At 53.1% G+C, this 16,125-nt stretch overlaps 6 protein-coding genes across 6 annotated transcripts; 3 read left to right on the top strand and 3 right to left on the bottom strand.

Annotated features, from left to right (window-relative positions):
- Positions 1 to 413: 413 nt before the first annotated feature.
- V2A60_000419 (uncharacterized protein) lies at positions 414 to 1,289 on the bottom strand (the record flags this gene model as incomplete). Its single annotated transcript, XM_083251790.1, has 1 exon — positions 414 to 1,289. One exon carries the CDS (start codon positions 1,287 to 1,289, stop codon positions 414 to 416), a length of 876 nt encoding a protein of 291 aa, XP_083107916.1.
- Positions 1,290 to 4,155: 2,866 nt separating this feature from the next.
- Positions 4,156 to 6,213, top strand: V2A60_000418 (homocitrate synthase; the record flags this gene model as incomplete). The annotated part of the gene is made up of 12 exons (XM_083251789.1): positions 4,156 to 4,376; positions 4,510 to 4,618; positions 4,688 to 4,703; positions 4,780 to 4,819; positions 4,885 to 5,007; positions 5,080 to 5,202; positions 5,279 to 5,328; positions 5,392 to 5,436; positions 5,488 to 5,562; positions 5,624 to 5,760; positions 5,816 to 6,045; positions 6,102 to 6,213. The coding sequence occupies 12 exons, from the start codon at positions 4,156 to 4,158 to the stop codon at positions 6,211 to 6,213; spliced, it is 1,281 nt and encodes a 426-aa protein (XP_083107915.1).
- Positions 6,214 to 10,970: 4,757 nt separating this feature from the next.
- Positions 10,971 to 11,891, top strand: V2A60_000417 (F-box protein; the record flags this gene model as incomplete). The annotated part of the gene is made up of 1 exon (XM_083251788.1): positions 10,971 to 11,891. The coding sequence occupies one exon, from the start codon at positions 10,971 to 10,973 to the stop codon at positions 11,889 to 11,891; it is 921 nt and encodes a 306-aa protein (XP_083107914.1).
- Positions 11,892 to 12,921: 1,030 nt separating this feature from the next.
- Positions 12,922 to 13,938, top strand: V2A60_000416 (SET domain-containing protein; the record flags this gene model as incomplete). Its single annotated transcript, XM_083251787.1, has 2 exons — positions 12,922 to 13,457; positions 13,641 to 13,938. 2 exons carry the CDS (start codon positions 12,922 to 12,924, stop codon positions 13,936 to 13,938), a joined length of 834 nt encoding a protein of 277 aa, XP_083107913.1.
- Positions 13,939 to 14,139: 201 nt separating this feature from the next.
- Positions 14,140 to 14,748, bottom strand: V2A60_000415 (uncharacterized protein; the record flags this gene model as incomplete). The annotated part of the gene is made up of 1 exon (XM_083251786.1): positions 14,140 to 14,748. One exon carries the CDS (start codon positions 14,746 to 14,748, stop codon positions 14,140 to 14,142), a length of 609 nt encoding a protein of 202 aa, XP_083107912.1.
- Positions 14,749 to 15,564: 816 nt separating this feature from the next.
- Positions 15,565 to 16,047, bottom strand: V2A60_000414 (DUF3176 domain-containing protein; the record flags this gene model as incomplete). The annotated part of the gene is made up of 1 exon (XM_083251785.1): positions 15,565 to 16,047. One exon carries the CDS (start codon positions 16,045 to 16,047, stop codon positions 15,565 to 15,567), a length of 483 nt encoding a protein of 160 aa, XP_083107911.1.
- Positions 16,048 to 16,125: the final 78 nt, after the last annotated feature.

Genomic DNA, 16,125 nt, shown 5'->3' with positions numbered 1-16,125 from the left:
ATCGACCTGCCTACATGTGAAGGCCACAGGTCGCTGCACCCAAGACCGACAAAAGAGGGCATATGATGCTGGCATGAGGCAATCACACCTTGCAAGGCAGAAGTGACGCAGTATGTCATGCAGATTATCAAATACGTCTCGGTTGGGACTCAGATGGAAGCCAGAACTGTACAGGTGCTGGAAATAGAAATCCTGATTGGATGTTATTCTTGTAGAGAGAGGAGAGGAGAAACAAAGACCATCGCTGTTCTTGTGATCATGTCCTCAAACGCCTCTGCAGAGAAATACAGTAGTACATCCCCTATTAGTAGTGATTTCAGTCATGCTTGACTGTCAATCCATCCCCTCCCCCTCCCCCAAGCTGGGTTGGCAAATCAGAACTCACAACCCATCTCTTCTCCACACCTGCAGCTTCACTTCTTAAACAAGTTTGTATCGGAGCCGAAGAACGGGTTCGGCTGAAATTTGTTACCCGGACGCGGCTGCAGCTCGCCGGCGCACAGCGGCTGCCTGTCGTCATCGACCGGTGGCGCCGTCTGGATGTCGCCCCTGTAGAGCTCGACGGCCGAGATGAGCGGCAGGGCGAGCAGCAGCATGGACAGCAGCTGGCCGAAGCTCCACTGCTTCTCGCCCTCGTCGGCGAGGGGCACCGAGGGCCGGCCAAAGGCCGAGGACAGCAGCACGACGCGGACGGCCGCGCCGACGGCGACGGCCGTCAAGACGAGCAGGCCGCCGACCTGGACCGTCTTGTACCAGCGCTGCGCGCGGCTGTGCATGTACCAGGTGGCCATGGCGAAGACGACGCCGTTGCCGACGATGACGGCAATGGTGCCGACGTACGACGGGATGCCGGCGGCGCCGGGCGGCTTGCCAAAGGACGCCGCGCCGTCCCAGACGCAGGCGACGGGCAGCGTGGAGCGCGACATGCCGCGGGCGACGACCTGCATGACGAAGACGCCCGACACGCACGAGAGGGCAAAGTTGACGAGCATGAGCAGCTGGCGCAGCCAGCGCAGGACCCAGTCGCGGCGGTAGTCGCGGGCGAGGGCCAGCAGCGTCGCGTTGTGCGTGGCCATGGACAGCAGCGACAGCATCCAGATGAGGAAGAAGTGGTACGGCACCAGCGAGTGCATCTTGGCCAGCCCGACCGACTGGATGCCGATGCCCTGCACGATCTGCGAGTCGCTGTACCCGTTGAGGAGCTTGCGCCGGACGGCGGCGGGCCGCCCGCGGATCTCGGCGGCCACGACGCTGGCGGAGAGGGCGAGAGAGACGACGGCGGTGATCATGAAGGAGAGAAGGATCTAGATGCAGACAAGAAAAAAAAGTAATACGGGTCAGTCATGTTCTCTCCATTTATTCATTCATTCATTCTTCTTTCGCTCTCTCTCTCTCTCTCTCTCTCTCTCTCTCGCTCACACACACACACACAATCTCTCGCCTAGCTCGAGAAGAAGGGGAAGGGGGTGCAGCATACCCCTGCGCCAGCAACGCCAGCATCACTGGGCGCCTCGGATGGCGCATTGGTGCAGTTGGCCATGGGATGGCAAAGTATATCAACCCTGGTTAAAAGACCGCGTTCGTAGTCTGCATCTGCCTCAGATGGCAGTATGTCGAGAGTAGTAATGACGGAAAGTCAAAGAGACGTCGAGTAAAGGCTTGTCACAGAAGATGCAAGTCTTGGCCGTGAGAGCGCGGCGCAGCCCTCGTCGTCCAGGACAAGGAGCTCCCTCTCTAGTTTTTCCAATTACGAGGGACCATCAGACAGACTATGACGTTGGTTCGAGTTGTCTCAGGGGTTCAGAGCAGGCCCAACAGGTACCTCAGGGCCTAACTAACAAGGCCCCCTGTCACGGCCCCTTGCGGCCCGGATACATTCCACTGGCTGTGACTTGTCCATTTCCTGTTTCGCGCGGCTAATTCTGTAACACAAATTCTTGCGGACAGTGGTCTTGTTTTGCACACCTAGATACTTAGTAGGTTGTGCTTTGAGTTTTGACTACAGATCTAGATCGGCAAGCCAGAGGTAGCGATGGAGCGGTGCAGAGAGTTTCTGTTAGTCTGCTCGAGAACGAGTGCTTGGTTTTTTTCTCTAAATCATATCTCTCTTGTCTCTTTAGTTTTCCCCCTCTTCTCTTGGGACGCTGACTTGTGTGTTCTTCTTGGGCTCGGCCCATTCTGTTGCTGTGGATACTTGGACGCCAAAAAATCAAGGAAAGCCATCCCTAAGTATAGCCCAGCACAGTTGCGAATCATGCCCATGCCGAAAGGGAATTTGTCTTGTGGATTTAATAAGTTTAATGCACACTTGTTTCACAGCTTCACAGCTCGACGCCAGCTGGGTGCTATATCATTTATTAATAGGACACCTGCAGCTGGCTGCCGTGGCCTGGCCCCCTCCCGTGGTTGGCGAGGCGCGCCACATAAGCATATCTTTACTTGTTGCTCGTAGGACAGTTGAATAGAGACTAGAGTCATCCGCACGGTAACATCGCCTGCGGTCATCCTGCAGGTGTATATTATAAGCTCGCCATGTCGATTGGTGCGTTTCTTTGCTCCGTCACTGTTTTCACCTCATCGCGCGCATGCAATGGGGTGTTCAGGGTGGCTTTATAGGGGTCCGGCTGGCTTCTCGAAAGGGCAGGTTGCGTGGTGCCTACTTAGCTCATACATCAACGGGCGAACTCACGGCAGTGTTCAGTCCTCTCGGCATATGCAGCACGATGATCCTGCGACCGGCGCATTTCATGTTGTTGCCGATTCTGGCCCCGAAAAGATTCACGTCATTGAAGCTGACGTCTGCACCATCGCCTCAGCCGCTGGACACACGCAGCACGTTGTGATGCGGCACGACATGCAGTCAGGCAGATCCCAGCTGGGATACCCTAGGACAGCTACTTACCTGCCGCGATAACCGGGGAAGGGAAAACCGGGGAGGCCCGGAGTACGTTGACGGCGAATCGAGTGCTCACGGACCCTACAACGATGTCGTTTTCTGCGCCAAGAGGCCAGAGACCCCGAGGTCGATCTACGGTTGCACGCACGGGGTATACACTTGACGAATGGCGGAGAGCTGCATCTCGCACGCAACGTGAGCCTCCTCCGGCAGGGAAATGCCGTGGGACGTTGCAGCGCCGCAAGAGGCGGGAGACGGGAGGCGGCTTGTTAGCTGGAGGGGCTAGCGTCTGCAGCAATCTACTTGGTAGTTCAGAGCCAGCATCGGGAGGCACCCAGCTCGCAGCCATTTGCCAGCTGGTTCCCGAGTCTCTTCAGGTGATGGATGAATGTCATGGGTGTGGTGTGAAAAGTGGCGTGGTTGGGCAAGCTGGAAAAAGGGTGGATAGCTCAACATTACTCGTAATGCAGAAACAACGCGGGGAAGGGCCATTGAGTAAGTTTGTAAGTGGTTGAATGGAAGGGGGCCGGCTGACTTGACTCGAAAAGGTGAACGTGCATTTACTATTATGAGTACGCTGGTCGGAGCCAGAACCGGCGAGATGGAGCAAAAGGCAGAGTCACACTCGTCGGCTCGAAATTGGTCCTGGCCAGTTCATCGGCGAGCACAGAAATTGCTCTGGCGGGGACACCCCTGTTACACTGCCACTGCCACCCTGCCACAGCCTGCATGGCGCTGCAAAAAAACACCAAACGCATAATGATAGGTCTTGCAAAGTCTATTTATTAATTGAATCAGGTAGGTAATATGAAAAGTAGTAGGTAAACTAAGCTGTTGCGCCGCCGCGCCGAGGGGCCAAGAGGCTTGATGATGGCGTTATGGAGCATCACGTGACCTCTGACGTATCCCGAACAAGGGATTGGCTTGTGAAGTGATGAATTGAATCATACAAACTCCGGCGATCGGACTGGCCGTTGCACAATTTGACTGGTTGTAGGTTTTTCTGCTGCAATGCTAGTCCCCGCTATATCAAGCGCCCCTCCCCCTCTGCCATACAAGCAAGCCAAAGGCTAAAAAAAAAACTTGTTAACAAGAAGCTCGAATAATTTCACTTTCCTTTGAACTTTTTTCCTTCCTCAGCGACCCATACCCAATCGATATATTCTTCTCGAATTTTACATTATCTACTCCTCTCTAATCCTCTCTACTCCTCTCCCTCTCCCTCTCTCTCTCTCTTACACACATCACATCTCGCAACCATGTGCGGAGGCTGCAGCGCAGGCTCTGATGCCAATGGCACTCCCGCCAATGGCACAAACGGCAACGCCCATCCTGTCCAAAATCGCACCGCCAGCTCCCCCTACCAGTCGGTCCAGGACTACCTCTCCAACGTCGGAAACTTCAAGATTATCGAGTCCACCCTGCGCGAGGGTGAGCAGTTTGCCAATGCCTTCTTCGACACCGAGACCAAGGTCAAGATGTATGCTGCCACCACCACACCACACACCACCAAAATATTGCCCCGCCGAGTCCGCCACTTTGTGTCTCTCGACGACCCGAATAATACCTTGTCTGCGCGCCGCTGCTAACTAGAATTCCTTGTCCCAAAATAGTGCCAAGGCTCTCGACTCTTTCGGCGTCGATTTTATCGAGTTGACCTCCCCCGTCGCCTCGGAGCAGTCGTTCAAGGACTGCAAGACCATCTGCAGCCTCGGCCTTAAGGTATGTGCACCCCAGCTCACCCATGCACGTTGCCTCCGATCTCGCTAACACGCTTAACCTCTGCCGCAGGCCAAGATTCTTACCCGTATGTGATGCTCACAGGTCATTGTTCTCGATACAATCTATCTGACTTTTTTTTCTTTTCTTTTTTTCGCTTCCAGATGTTCGCTGCAACATGGACGATGCCAAGGCTGCTGTAGCGTGAGTTGTTTGTTGCTCCCGCGGCGGAGGTGGGATATTTGATCAAGTCTAACAACACTCCACAGTACCGGTGTCGACGGTGTCGATCTTGTTATCGGCACTTCCAGCTTTCTGCGTGAATTCTCTCATGGCAAGAGCATGGCATACATTCAGAAGACTGCTCTCGAAGTTATCGAGTACCTCAAGGGGTATGTTTGGCCGTAGCTGCGATACTACTACGCTTCACCGGGTTCCCATGCTGACATGCGCTTTTTCTATAGCGAGGGTGTTCAGGTCCGATTCTCGTCCGAGGACTCTTTCCGCTCCGACCTCGTCGATCTGCTGTCCCTGTACAAGGCCGTCGACGGTGCCGGCGTCCACCGCGTTGGTATTGCCGACACTGTGTAAGTGCCTTACACTAAGCCCATGGCTTCTTGTCGTATCATGCCAGAACCGTATCATTCTAACCAGACTCTATAGCGGCGGAGCCACACCAAGAATGGTATACGAACTCGTGCGCACCCTACGCGGTGAGTAGTCAATCACGTGGAGATGTCGCGCAGGTTTGATCGAGTTACTAATCGAGCGTGCAGGTGTCGTACACTGCGATATCGAGACTCATTTCCACGATGATACTGGTATGTTGCGCTGTTCAGATTGGGGATGAGTCGTTACGCTGACATTTTCAGGATGCGCTGTTGCCAACGCTCACGCCGCCTTGGAGGCCGGTGCCACTCATATTGATACCTCGGTTCTCGGAATTGGTTAGTTACAGCACGCAGACGACGGAACGCGATGCAAAATGTGACACTAACGTGGCGCTAGGCGAGCGCAATGGTATCACCCCCCTCGGTGCTTTCATGGCGCGCATGGTTGTTACCGCGCCCGACTACGTCAAGTCCAAGTATAAGCTCAAGGAGCTGAAGGCTCTCGAGACGCTAGTTGCCGACGCCGTACAAATTGTAAGCCATCTACCCCGTGCTTGTGAGGTGGATTCTTGCCAACTTTTGATTTTAGAATATTCCCTTCAACAACCCCGTCACCGGCTTCTGCGCCTTTACACACAAGGCAGGTATTCACGCGAAGGCCATCCTCAACAACCCTTCGACGTACGAGATCATTAACCCCGAAGACTTTGGTCTGAGCCGTTACGTGTCGATTACCAGCCGAATCACCGGCTGGAATGCTGTCAAGTCGCGTGTCGATCAGCTCGGTCTCAAGATGACGGACGACCAAGTCAAGCAAGTGTATGTTGCCGCGTCTCGTCACTGAGCCAAGCATAAAGTACTGACAGATTACACAGCACCGCCAAGATTAAGCAGCTGGCAGATATTCGTCCTTTGGCGATTGATGACACGGATTCAATTTTGCGCTCATTCCACGCCGAGGAGGTAGAAGGCAGCGCTGCTTCCTAAATATTGAGAACTGAACGAGCCGGTCCCATTTATCAAAGATGCGTGGCTGGTCTGCAGGGACAAGATTTGACGATTGTGGTTCATGTTGGCTGATGAGTGGCGTTTTTGCAATTTTCCGGGGAAAAGAAGAATAGCATCCAAGACAGCTGGCTGAAAGGAAGAGTAGGGTCCTAAAAGTTGCTGAATCTCTGAATATACTCGAGTCAAGTCTTTTGATTGTAGGGAGTTTCGGTACTGCAAACGTGCATGAATGAATGTAAGCACGCGGATTCGTTGACGACATGACTAGCGTGCCTGCCAGCAAAACGGATTCTTATCAAGATGGATGTGCTGTTGATGGTAATCTGTTATCTGTAACCGCACTCTTTTGGCAATCTAAAGTAGCCACATCCCTGCCAATGCAGGATGAACGGCAGTTGGTGGTATCCACGATGCCACGGTTGTGGAAAGGGAACTACTTACTGAGTGCTGAGTGCTGAGTACTGAGTACTAACTACCTTAATACTAAGTAAGTAGGTGTGTGTGGCCCGGAGCCTAGTCCAAGTACCTACTCAGTAGGCACGGGGAAGGGGGAACCCTGCAGGACCCTGCACACGACGAGAGCCAAAACGAGAGAGTAGAGAGCAACAAACCAAAAAAAAAAAAAAAAAAAAAAAAAAAAAAGAAGAAGAAAAAAAGATATGGCGAAGTTCTCGAGTCATTTCGACAAATGTGAACGAGACATTTCTCTTGGGTCCGAGCATAATTTCTTATCATCTTGTTTCTTCTTGTTGTTGTTGTTGATGTCTTTGTTTCTTCTTCCTCTACGTTACGCAATGTGCTACAGAACAAAAAGCCGAGTCAGGTCTGGAACGGATGCAAGAGTCGTACAAGAAACGGGAGGCAGCATGTTTGGACCAAGCTGTCAGGGCCGAGTTAAAAGCAGAAGAAGAAAAAAAGCTTACTTTTTTTTCGAGTACTTTGATCAATCTGGCAAGAACGGTATCACAGTTGCACAAAAAGACGTTTTGGCATTGTTCGAGAGGAACAAAGACTGGTTCATTTACAAGGGGGCGGGACGGGAATGAACCAGCATGTGCGGTGCACGGAGCTTGAACGGAGTCGTGAGTGATTGCTGGCTGCGTGTGTGTACGTGCGTGTGTGTGTTAGCATGTGTGCCGTGTAGCAAAATATAGCAATGTTACAAGATCAAAATGAGAATAAGAAAGCACAGACATGTGTGGAAACCCTGCACGACTGAGATGATGGGGGGGGGAGCAAGGGTTTACAAATTGAACCCTGTAAAAAAGACCAAGGAGGGAACTCAAAAAGAAAGGGAAAAAGAAGAAGGAAAGAAAGCAGCAAGCAAGAACTAAAGGGTCCCATATTAGTGAACTGTGTTTGATTACTGGGCATCGTTAGTTGTATTGTATGTACTTGGTTAAAAAGGAAGGAAACCAGACGAAGACAAGAGGGAAGAAGCACCTAACTTGAGCACAGAAGAAAAGAAAGAAAAAAGACAAACTGTCTCGCATCAAGTTGTGGGAATTGTGTCAAAAGATACGGTGTATAATCTGTCTTGTTTGTATCTGCACGGCAACGGGTATTGGTCGTCGTACCCGTAGCGGGCGAACGTTGGTGGTACAATGCGGGTATGCAACACAAGCAGCAGATGAGATAGTTTCCTCTTTGTTCAAGGTTGTTATAGGCGGTGGAAAGTCTGAACGAAGAGGGATAAAAAAAACCAAGACGAGGCAAGTGTCACTATAACGAATGGATTAAACGGTACACACACACACACACACACACACACACACACACAGACGGACACGGACAATCACAGACAGATTCCTCCCCCTCCACACCTCCCATTTTTTTAAGGCAACAGCAAAAAAAAGAGGGCGGGGCGGTTGGTTCCCCTTGAAAAGAGCGACAGAGATCAGACGAGTGTCAAGTGTGTTTGCAGGAGAGGGCATGGTGCGAGGCGGGGGGGCGGGAAGGAAACAGGAGCCCTGCTCAGCCATGACTACTTTTTTTGTTATAATAAAAATAAATGGATGAAGAAACCTTGTCAGTGTGTGTGTGTGTGTGTGTGTGTGTGTGTGTGTGTCCTTCTATTTTTGGCTCGTATTGACAAGCAACTTGGCCTGATGGTTTTATGCAAGCAAGCAAAGATGGGGTCGCATATTTGTAACGATTGAAACTACGGAGTTCCTAGGATGCTCGGGTAGGATAATGCCAAGGTATCTGCGAGTATACCAGCCTACCCATGCGTACAGATAGATTACTGGACGCCTGCTGGCCATACTCGGTAGGTACCTGCCAAGTAAAGTTGGGCGCTGCTGCAAGCCCATCGTGGCGACAGGGTTGCCCCTGTCAGGGCAGTGGATACCTGCCTAGGTATCGATGGTACTTGTAAAGTACTGGTAAGTGAGTAATAGTAGTACGTGTTGGGGAGAGTCAGGTTATTCGGTAGGTAGAGACAGAGCAGCTTACTCCGTACGGGGCGATCCGTACTTGCAGGGTAAGAGTCGACTGATGGCAAGGTCATAACCATGGTAGGTGTCTAACTTGGCAGGTGATTTGATATAGAGGAGTGTACGGAGTATGGAGAACCAGCTCAGGTATAGCCGGTATTGGCTTGAGAAAGAAGCGTGCATTGAGTGCTGATATACCGCGAGGCATTGTACTAATGGAGTGCCTGCCTGTCTGCCTGTCCGTCTTCCTACCCTCCATGCCTCCCTGCGTCCAAGGGAGCTTAGTACGTGGTCGGTATTTCCGAGTAGCAACGAGGTAAGTAATGGCGAGTGCATTGTGCCGGTTTTGCTCGACCATTGAAAACCTCGCTCGACACCGAGCAAACGCCGAGCAACCAAGCATAGGTAGGTATCCGTACTTCAGCCATGTACAGAGTATGGTCAGGACACTTACTCGACTATCAGTACTTGCTATTCCTACTCCGTACCTAAATCATGGCCAATACTGAGTAAGTACATGCTCAGCAGGAACACGCTGACAGAGCTGGCGGCAGGTGCCCACATCAGCAAGCTCTTGCCTGATTGGCGTGGTCGCGTTTGCTCCCATCTTGCTTGACCCGGCTCCCCGGCATTGCACCATCTGCATCGCCGCCAACACCCAAACCGCCAACCTTTTTTTTTTTTCTTGGCTTGCAACGGTCCATCTCAACCATCATCGCGCTCAATCCTTGGACGTTTCGTCGCCATCCTCATCCATCTCTCGATCCAAAACCCATCGACTCCTCCCCGTACGCCCCCTCAGTTCCCCGGTAACCTGGCACAGATGCTTTCGCCTTTCGCCAACTCCCAAGGCCGCTCTCGCTCCACACTTGCGGCACCAACGCTTGTCGTGACCATCCGGCCTTTCTATTTTCTTCCCTCCCGCCCAGCCCGGAATGGAGTACTGCCCGGTTAGGCAATTGGCTGACCCGGACTTCGCCTGCGAGCCCGCATATCGGCAGCCATCGACTCGAAAATCCCCAAGACCAGCCAGTACAGATGGAAGGTCCAGCCTCTCTGGTCTGCGTCCCCTGCCACTCATCGAGGAGAGCACCCCCCCTCTCCGGCTCTTCGCTTTTCTCAAGTCCCGGGTCCACAGCCACTCTTGCATCGATGCAAGAGGGAAGGAAAAAAATAGGTCATGCATGGGTCCTCGACAGCACCAGGAATCATAGAACGAGAAGGGAGAAAAAAAAAAAAAAACTCCAACAAGTCACGGCTAGTATGCGCATGCAAGCCTCTTGTCGCCGTCCCTAGGGCGGCATGCCAGACCCGCCCCTAGCACGCCTACTAGCCTGAGTGCCTGTCTCATGCTCCGATGAAACACGCCCAACGATGGCAGAAACATGTCCAGTCTGTGGCACGCAAAAATAAAACAAGGACCAAAAAAAAAGAAAAAGAAAAAGAAAGAAACCGATACCCAGTCTTCTCATCACCATTTGATTTGCCCACGCTCGGGTCCAGACGCCTGACACCGTCCGGGGGGTCTTCGTCTCCACCAACACGCCCGTCCCTCGACACTCTGGTCTCTCGTCTCTCTGTCTGGGTCGGTCCCTCGTCTTCAGTCGTGCTCGGAAACCACCATCATCTCGACTGGCTTCTGTCTTATGCCGTCATGCCCCTGCGAGCTCATGCCACACATGCTCTCTCACATTGCGCGTTGCCGCCGCCCCGGTATCTGCCATGCGGCCACCCGACTCCCACAAGCCCTGTCTGTCTTTGAGGCGCGTCCCTTCAAACTTTTACCCGTCGTCCTTTCTTATTAGTCGTACTAAACCTTCTTGCTCCTGCCCGCAGGCCGCCCATTCACAACTGACAACTATTAATATAGTCCAAATTCTCCTCTGATCCAGCTGCGTTTCTGTTCGACACGGAAAACACGCTCTGTATCAGACACAATCCACTCCCTCACTTAGACTTTTTTGATTCATTCCCCCAAAACTATTTCATCCTCTCCTTCCCTCCCTTTCTTGCCTGGCTCCTTTTCTTTCCCCTCTTACACTCCCCCTCCTCGTCTCTCTTGGTCCATCTGCCAACTCACTTGCTGCTGCCACGACATCCTGTGCAGCCACCCACATCACCCGCCGCGTCAATTGAGAAACAGTGCGCCAACTTTCGAGACCTGACCTGCAGCTCGCATGCACCACGTACATACACGTGCATCATCACCCACCGCCTTTACAACACTCCCATCTTGCATCCATTATCGAGATTGTCCGACCCACCTGTATACAAACTTATACAATGTCGTCCTCTACTATCATGGCCCTGCCCTCTCCCGGCTCACACAAGTATCGCCGATCCAATACTTCTGTCACGGACTACCCCAGTCCCGAGTCTGTCAATGATAGCTACCAGAGGCATCACTCGCATCACTCGCATCACTCCCACCACTATAACCCACAATCACACTACTATCAAGAACAACAACACCAAGCATACCAGCAACCAAGCTCGTATCACTATCAAGAGTCGCCGCATCAGCAGTACAACTATCACCAGCAACATCACCCAAGCCACTCGCGTCAACATTCGCGCCAACACTCACAACACTCACCTTCTCAGCTCCGCCAGCCTCAATCGTACCACATGCCTTCACCTCAGTCTCCCACCGTCTCAGCCATGCCCTCGGGTATTGAACGCCTACCCGACAATGTTCAAAGCAAAGTCTATGGTGACTTGGACTACCAGTCTCTCATTCACCTGTCCACCACGAACCGATATTTCAATCACACGATTGATCCTCAAGGCATGGCCGACGCTACTGACAAGGCTCAGTTTGTCATGAGAGCCGCCAAGGACTTCCCGCAGCACCGCCCCAGCGAGAAGGGTCACGACTATAAGCCAGGAAATTTTGAGTGCTATGTTTGCTTTCGAGTCCGCTCTCCTGAGCACTTTGACATGCTGCAGCCCCAGCACGCCTACGTCGATCACCACGGCCGCCTGGTGACGGATCGCGAACCTCAGCCTGGCCGAGACAGGAAGATTACCCTCCGACGCTTCTGCATCGAGTGCGGTGTCAAGGAGGGTCTCCACGCGCCCTTTGACTGCCTCACTACTCGTACCGGCCGCGACCTTTGGGTGTGCAAGTGCCGACGAATCTGGGCCAAGCCCGGTTGCCTCCGCTGCCCCGATTGCCGTGGTGACTGCCCTCTCCGACCCAAAAAGAAGTTTGGCTTCTAACTATCTCGTCCATACAATGGCATCTTATCTTGTATTCTTCCCAAATTGCCTTGGGGGTGTTTTCTTACCTGTTCTTTTACTACAAATTGTTTAATGCATCACACATTACATCATTTTCTGGGCCTCGCTGGCTACACAAAAATCTTGGAAGAGGGTTACTTGGGCAAACAAAATTGACACTGGCAAAAGAGCAGACTTCTGGAAAGCTGCTCATCTGGACTGGCCTATGAATGGCATTACATCTGGATCAGGGATTGTTCTGGCGTGAAATTGTACAAATATGGAGTTTATGGAGGGCATGATCATTTTCATGCTTAGAATTGGAAACGGGTTTGGGCGCATTGCACTATATGAGAACAGACGTAGTGAGAGAAAAATTCATTTTCATGTACATGGTCTCAATGTGTCCACCAGGTGATCTACGAGGAAGCATAGCAGGTTTGCAACTGTCGGACTCCGTCTCTTGAACCAAGACTGACGCCGTTATCTGCAATTCAATCCTGGCAACCATTCACTGATTCAGCGTTTCTCCTTGTAGATTTTGCTCTCGCTCAGATGCGTTTCATCTACTTTTCCATTGACCCATTCATCCTCATCAGCCTCGGTGCTCCAGCTCAACGACCGTTTCCTCACGACCACTCAAGCATGGCAGTCACTTCATCGAAACCGCACTGCATCGGCTCCTCTGCTTGCTCACTCTTTCTTTCTTCTTCACCAACAACAACGCTTCACATGCCCCCCCCCCCCCCCCCCCCCCGCCCCTTCTCTGTCTCTTCTTGATAATTCCCCTTTCTGATAAAAAGTCTGCGTGAAACCTGGGATTTGACGTGTTTGCATGCTCTTTGGCTCACGAAAGAAAAGACGAGAAGCCCCCCCCCCCCCTCGCGCCGCCGGCCGACAACCACCGCTTCAGCACCATCACCACCAATCACTACTGGGAAAATACCAAATGCTCTTTACTTTCAAGTCCCGAGGGTCAACCCGTTTGAGCGAGCCGTGCGGTGGCGGCATTGTGAGCAGCAAACGTGTCATGGCTGCGGAGCGTGCACGTGGCTTGCTCGACGACGGGTCGACGACGACGACGACGACGACGACGAGAGCGGCGGATCGAAGCGACGAGGGAATGCTGTGCCGTGCGACACAGCAACACCAACATGGCGACGTGGTGGCTCCCGGACCACTACGGCACGCAGCCGGCCCCGATCCTGCATCCGCCACAGCCGCCGCCGCCCTGCCCACGCCTCCCATCAGTCCCGTGCGACCACCATCATTACCAGCGTCACCGGCAGCCCCCGCCACCGCCGGCGCCACCGCCGTCGCCGTCAAGGCTTTTGTCGTGCGGCCCTCTTTGACCGGCGGCCTGGGCGCCTTCGCCACGCGGGCCCTCCCCCGCGGCGCCGTGCTCCTCGAGGAGACGCCGCTGTTCGTGGCCGCCTGCCGGGGCGCCATCTTTGCGGCCTTTGCCCGGCTCAGCCGCAAGCGGCAGCGCAAGGCCATGGCGCTCCACGCGAGCGACCACTTCAAGCCCGGGACCCCATGGCTGGAAGCCGTCTGGGACACCAACAGGTAAGGAGACGTCTTTTTCACTTTTGCCTAGGTCCATTTTTCTTGTTACACACACACACACAGAGAGACAGAGAGAGAGAGAGACAGAGAGAGAGAGAGAGAGAGAAAGAGAAGGAAAGAGAAAGAGAGAGAGAGAAAGGGAGAGGAATGGGCACAATGCTAACAGGAGACGATCGGGGGGAGCTTCAGCTTCTCGACAGGCGTCGACCGCGAGGCGGGCTTGTTCCCCATCGCCGCCCGCTTCAACCACGCCTGCGCGCCGGGAGACAACGTCCACTTCGCGTACGACGCGGGCCGGCGGCGGCTGCGCCTGTGGGTGGGCGCCGAGGACGGAGTCGCCGAGGGGGAAGAGCTCAAGATCTGCTACGGGAGGACCAAAACGCCGGCGCTGCTCTACCATTGCTATGGTTTCCGGTGCGCCTGCGGCGTGTGCGACGGGCTGAGCGAGCAAGAGATGGACACATTCTCAATCAGGTGGTGATTTTGGGGGGGTAGCGTTGTTTTTGGAAACCCTAGAGTGCCGTGTTTCTTGATTGCTTTGTTGGCGCCCAACACTTTTCTTTGGCTAACTATAATGATGATTAATTCTACTTGCTATCTCTCCGAGCTCCCAACCTCTAGGTGCGCATCGCCGCGCAAATCATGCCGATACTGCCTTGTATGGAAGCTCGCACAATGCCAGTCAGTCACGCCATCGCAGTACCCGGCGAAACCGTCCTCTCTGGTCTTCTGGTCCAACGGTAGGCTCAAAAACCCAAGCGCCTGACTCGGCCTTGGCCAACGCGATGCCATGCCGGCCCAGCTCGTCCAGTCCCTTGTGAGTGTCCATCATGCCGGCTCCGAGTAGCAAGATATCGGGGTGGATGCAGCTAAAGAGCATCGGCATGGAATCGCCCTTCCAGGTCGCAACATCGTCGCGGACGCTGGCCGAGATGGTGGCAAATAGGTAGTATAGGCTGATGGCCAGGCACAGTGGCGGGTATATCATCCAGAACCACTTCACCTTGACGAAATTCGCCAGCTTTGTGGCACTCCCCTCATATTCGCCACTGTCGTCATCTCGCAACTTGCCGTGCCGCCGGAACTCGTTGCTGAGACTGAGCGTCAACTGCTCCATCCAGTCGGAAATGGCTGGCAACCCATCACGAATCGCTTCGGCCCAGTCAGAAGAAAACTTGACCCTGCCTCCGTTATCTTCATACCATCCGTCAGTCAACCCGTCCATAAACTTTCGAATTGTCCGAACTGCGCGAGCCGAAATGGCGTGCCTCGAACGCTGGAGGGTGTTCATCTCTTTTGGCACATCAACGAAAACATATTCTTCCAAATGGGCACTTGTCTCGTTTTCTATTCGTGTTTTATTCCACCTAGCGATAACATTTTGGTAGAGGTGGCCGTCATTCATGGACGTATCGTACGCTTTCATACAGGCCCAGAGGGCACACTCGAATGCTATCGAGTTTGTTTTCCACCTGTGCTCAGAAGCCGCCACGAGTTCAAACACCGACAGGTACGCCGTGTCACCTTGGTCTTTTAGTGGCGGGTGGTCCGTGACTGGTCGTAGTCTGAGCGCTTCGTTTCCATCACCATGAAGAACGGTGATTGAGGTACTGGGGGAAACAGAGTAAACGCAGCCTTCGACACTACACTCAATTGTAATCTCCTTCCGAGTACATTCGCCACAGACAGCCAAAGAAGGAAAGATTGGCCAGCTGCAATTACCAGTAGAACAGGACGGCATTAAAACTGGTATTTCGTCCGCAATAATCCCGGTATAGATGGCCGCTTTCGTCGAGAGTTGAAGAGTCAAGTCTGCGATCACTCAGCAAGCGTAAACTAGCAGACGAGAGCCGCAATACCTGTGCTCTAATCTCGTTGCTCAACATTGTCCCAGTAGTCACTTCGATAGTTCGCCGGTGCGGATCTTTCAGTTTCATTTTTGAAGATAATTGGCTTTGCAATGTAGTCGACCATTTGCTGAGAAAAAGTTTCGAACCCGTGGGTAAGAATAATGATTGCAGCTCCGATGCAAGAGAGATGCCTACAGATGTCAGTTAAATGGTAAAGGCGCTCAAAGGGTTTGTCTGGCCTACAGCCCCTTCATGCGCTATATCAGGGCCACACTTCCAAGAAATCCCCGCGACGCCTCATCGAAGATTTTAAAGTCCTCCAGCCGCGCCACCGTGTTGGTTCGCTGTTGGTGTGATTTGGAGATCCAGATCCAAGCGCACTGCGAGATGCACGCTTCGACCACATTACCCATAGCGACACGAGAAATGGTAACCAGGGCAATCACCAGCATGTCCAGATCCAGGCCGGGGGACAGGCGAGGGACAAGTTTGCCATCGTAGTACCAGAGCACGATGGAGAGGATGATGATGCTGAGGCCGCAGATGATGGCCGACTTGTACTCGTCGGCCCACCATTGAAGTGCCACTAGGTACGCTCGCCGGCCGCGTTCAATTTTCCGGTTGAGGAGATTATCTGTTTCCTCAGTATGATTTTCCTCGTCGGCAGCGCCGTCATGATTGAAAGAAAGATCATTTGGCCTAGTTGTGGTGCTTCTATACTGCCGCCGTCTGGAAGGCATGATACTGTGCACGTTTCCAGGTGGGAGTGGTGGTAATAATGATAAAATGAGGGATTAAGAGATCAGAATGACGATGAT

The sequence above is a fragment of the Cordyceps javanica genome, chromosome 1 (assembly GCF_051103115.1).
Source record: "Cordyceps javanica chromosome 1, complete sequence".
In the NCBI taxonomy this organism is placed as follows: Eukaryota; Fungi; Ascomycota; class Sordariomycetes; order Hypocreales; family Cordycipitaceae; genus Cordyceps; species Cordyceps javanica.
The sequence above is the reverse complement of the archived record's forward strand: the minus strand, read 5'-3'. Positions and strand labels throughout refer to the sequence as shown.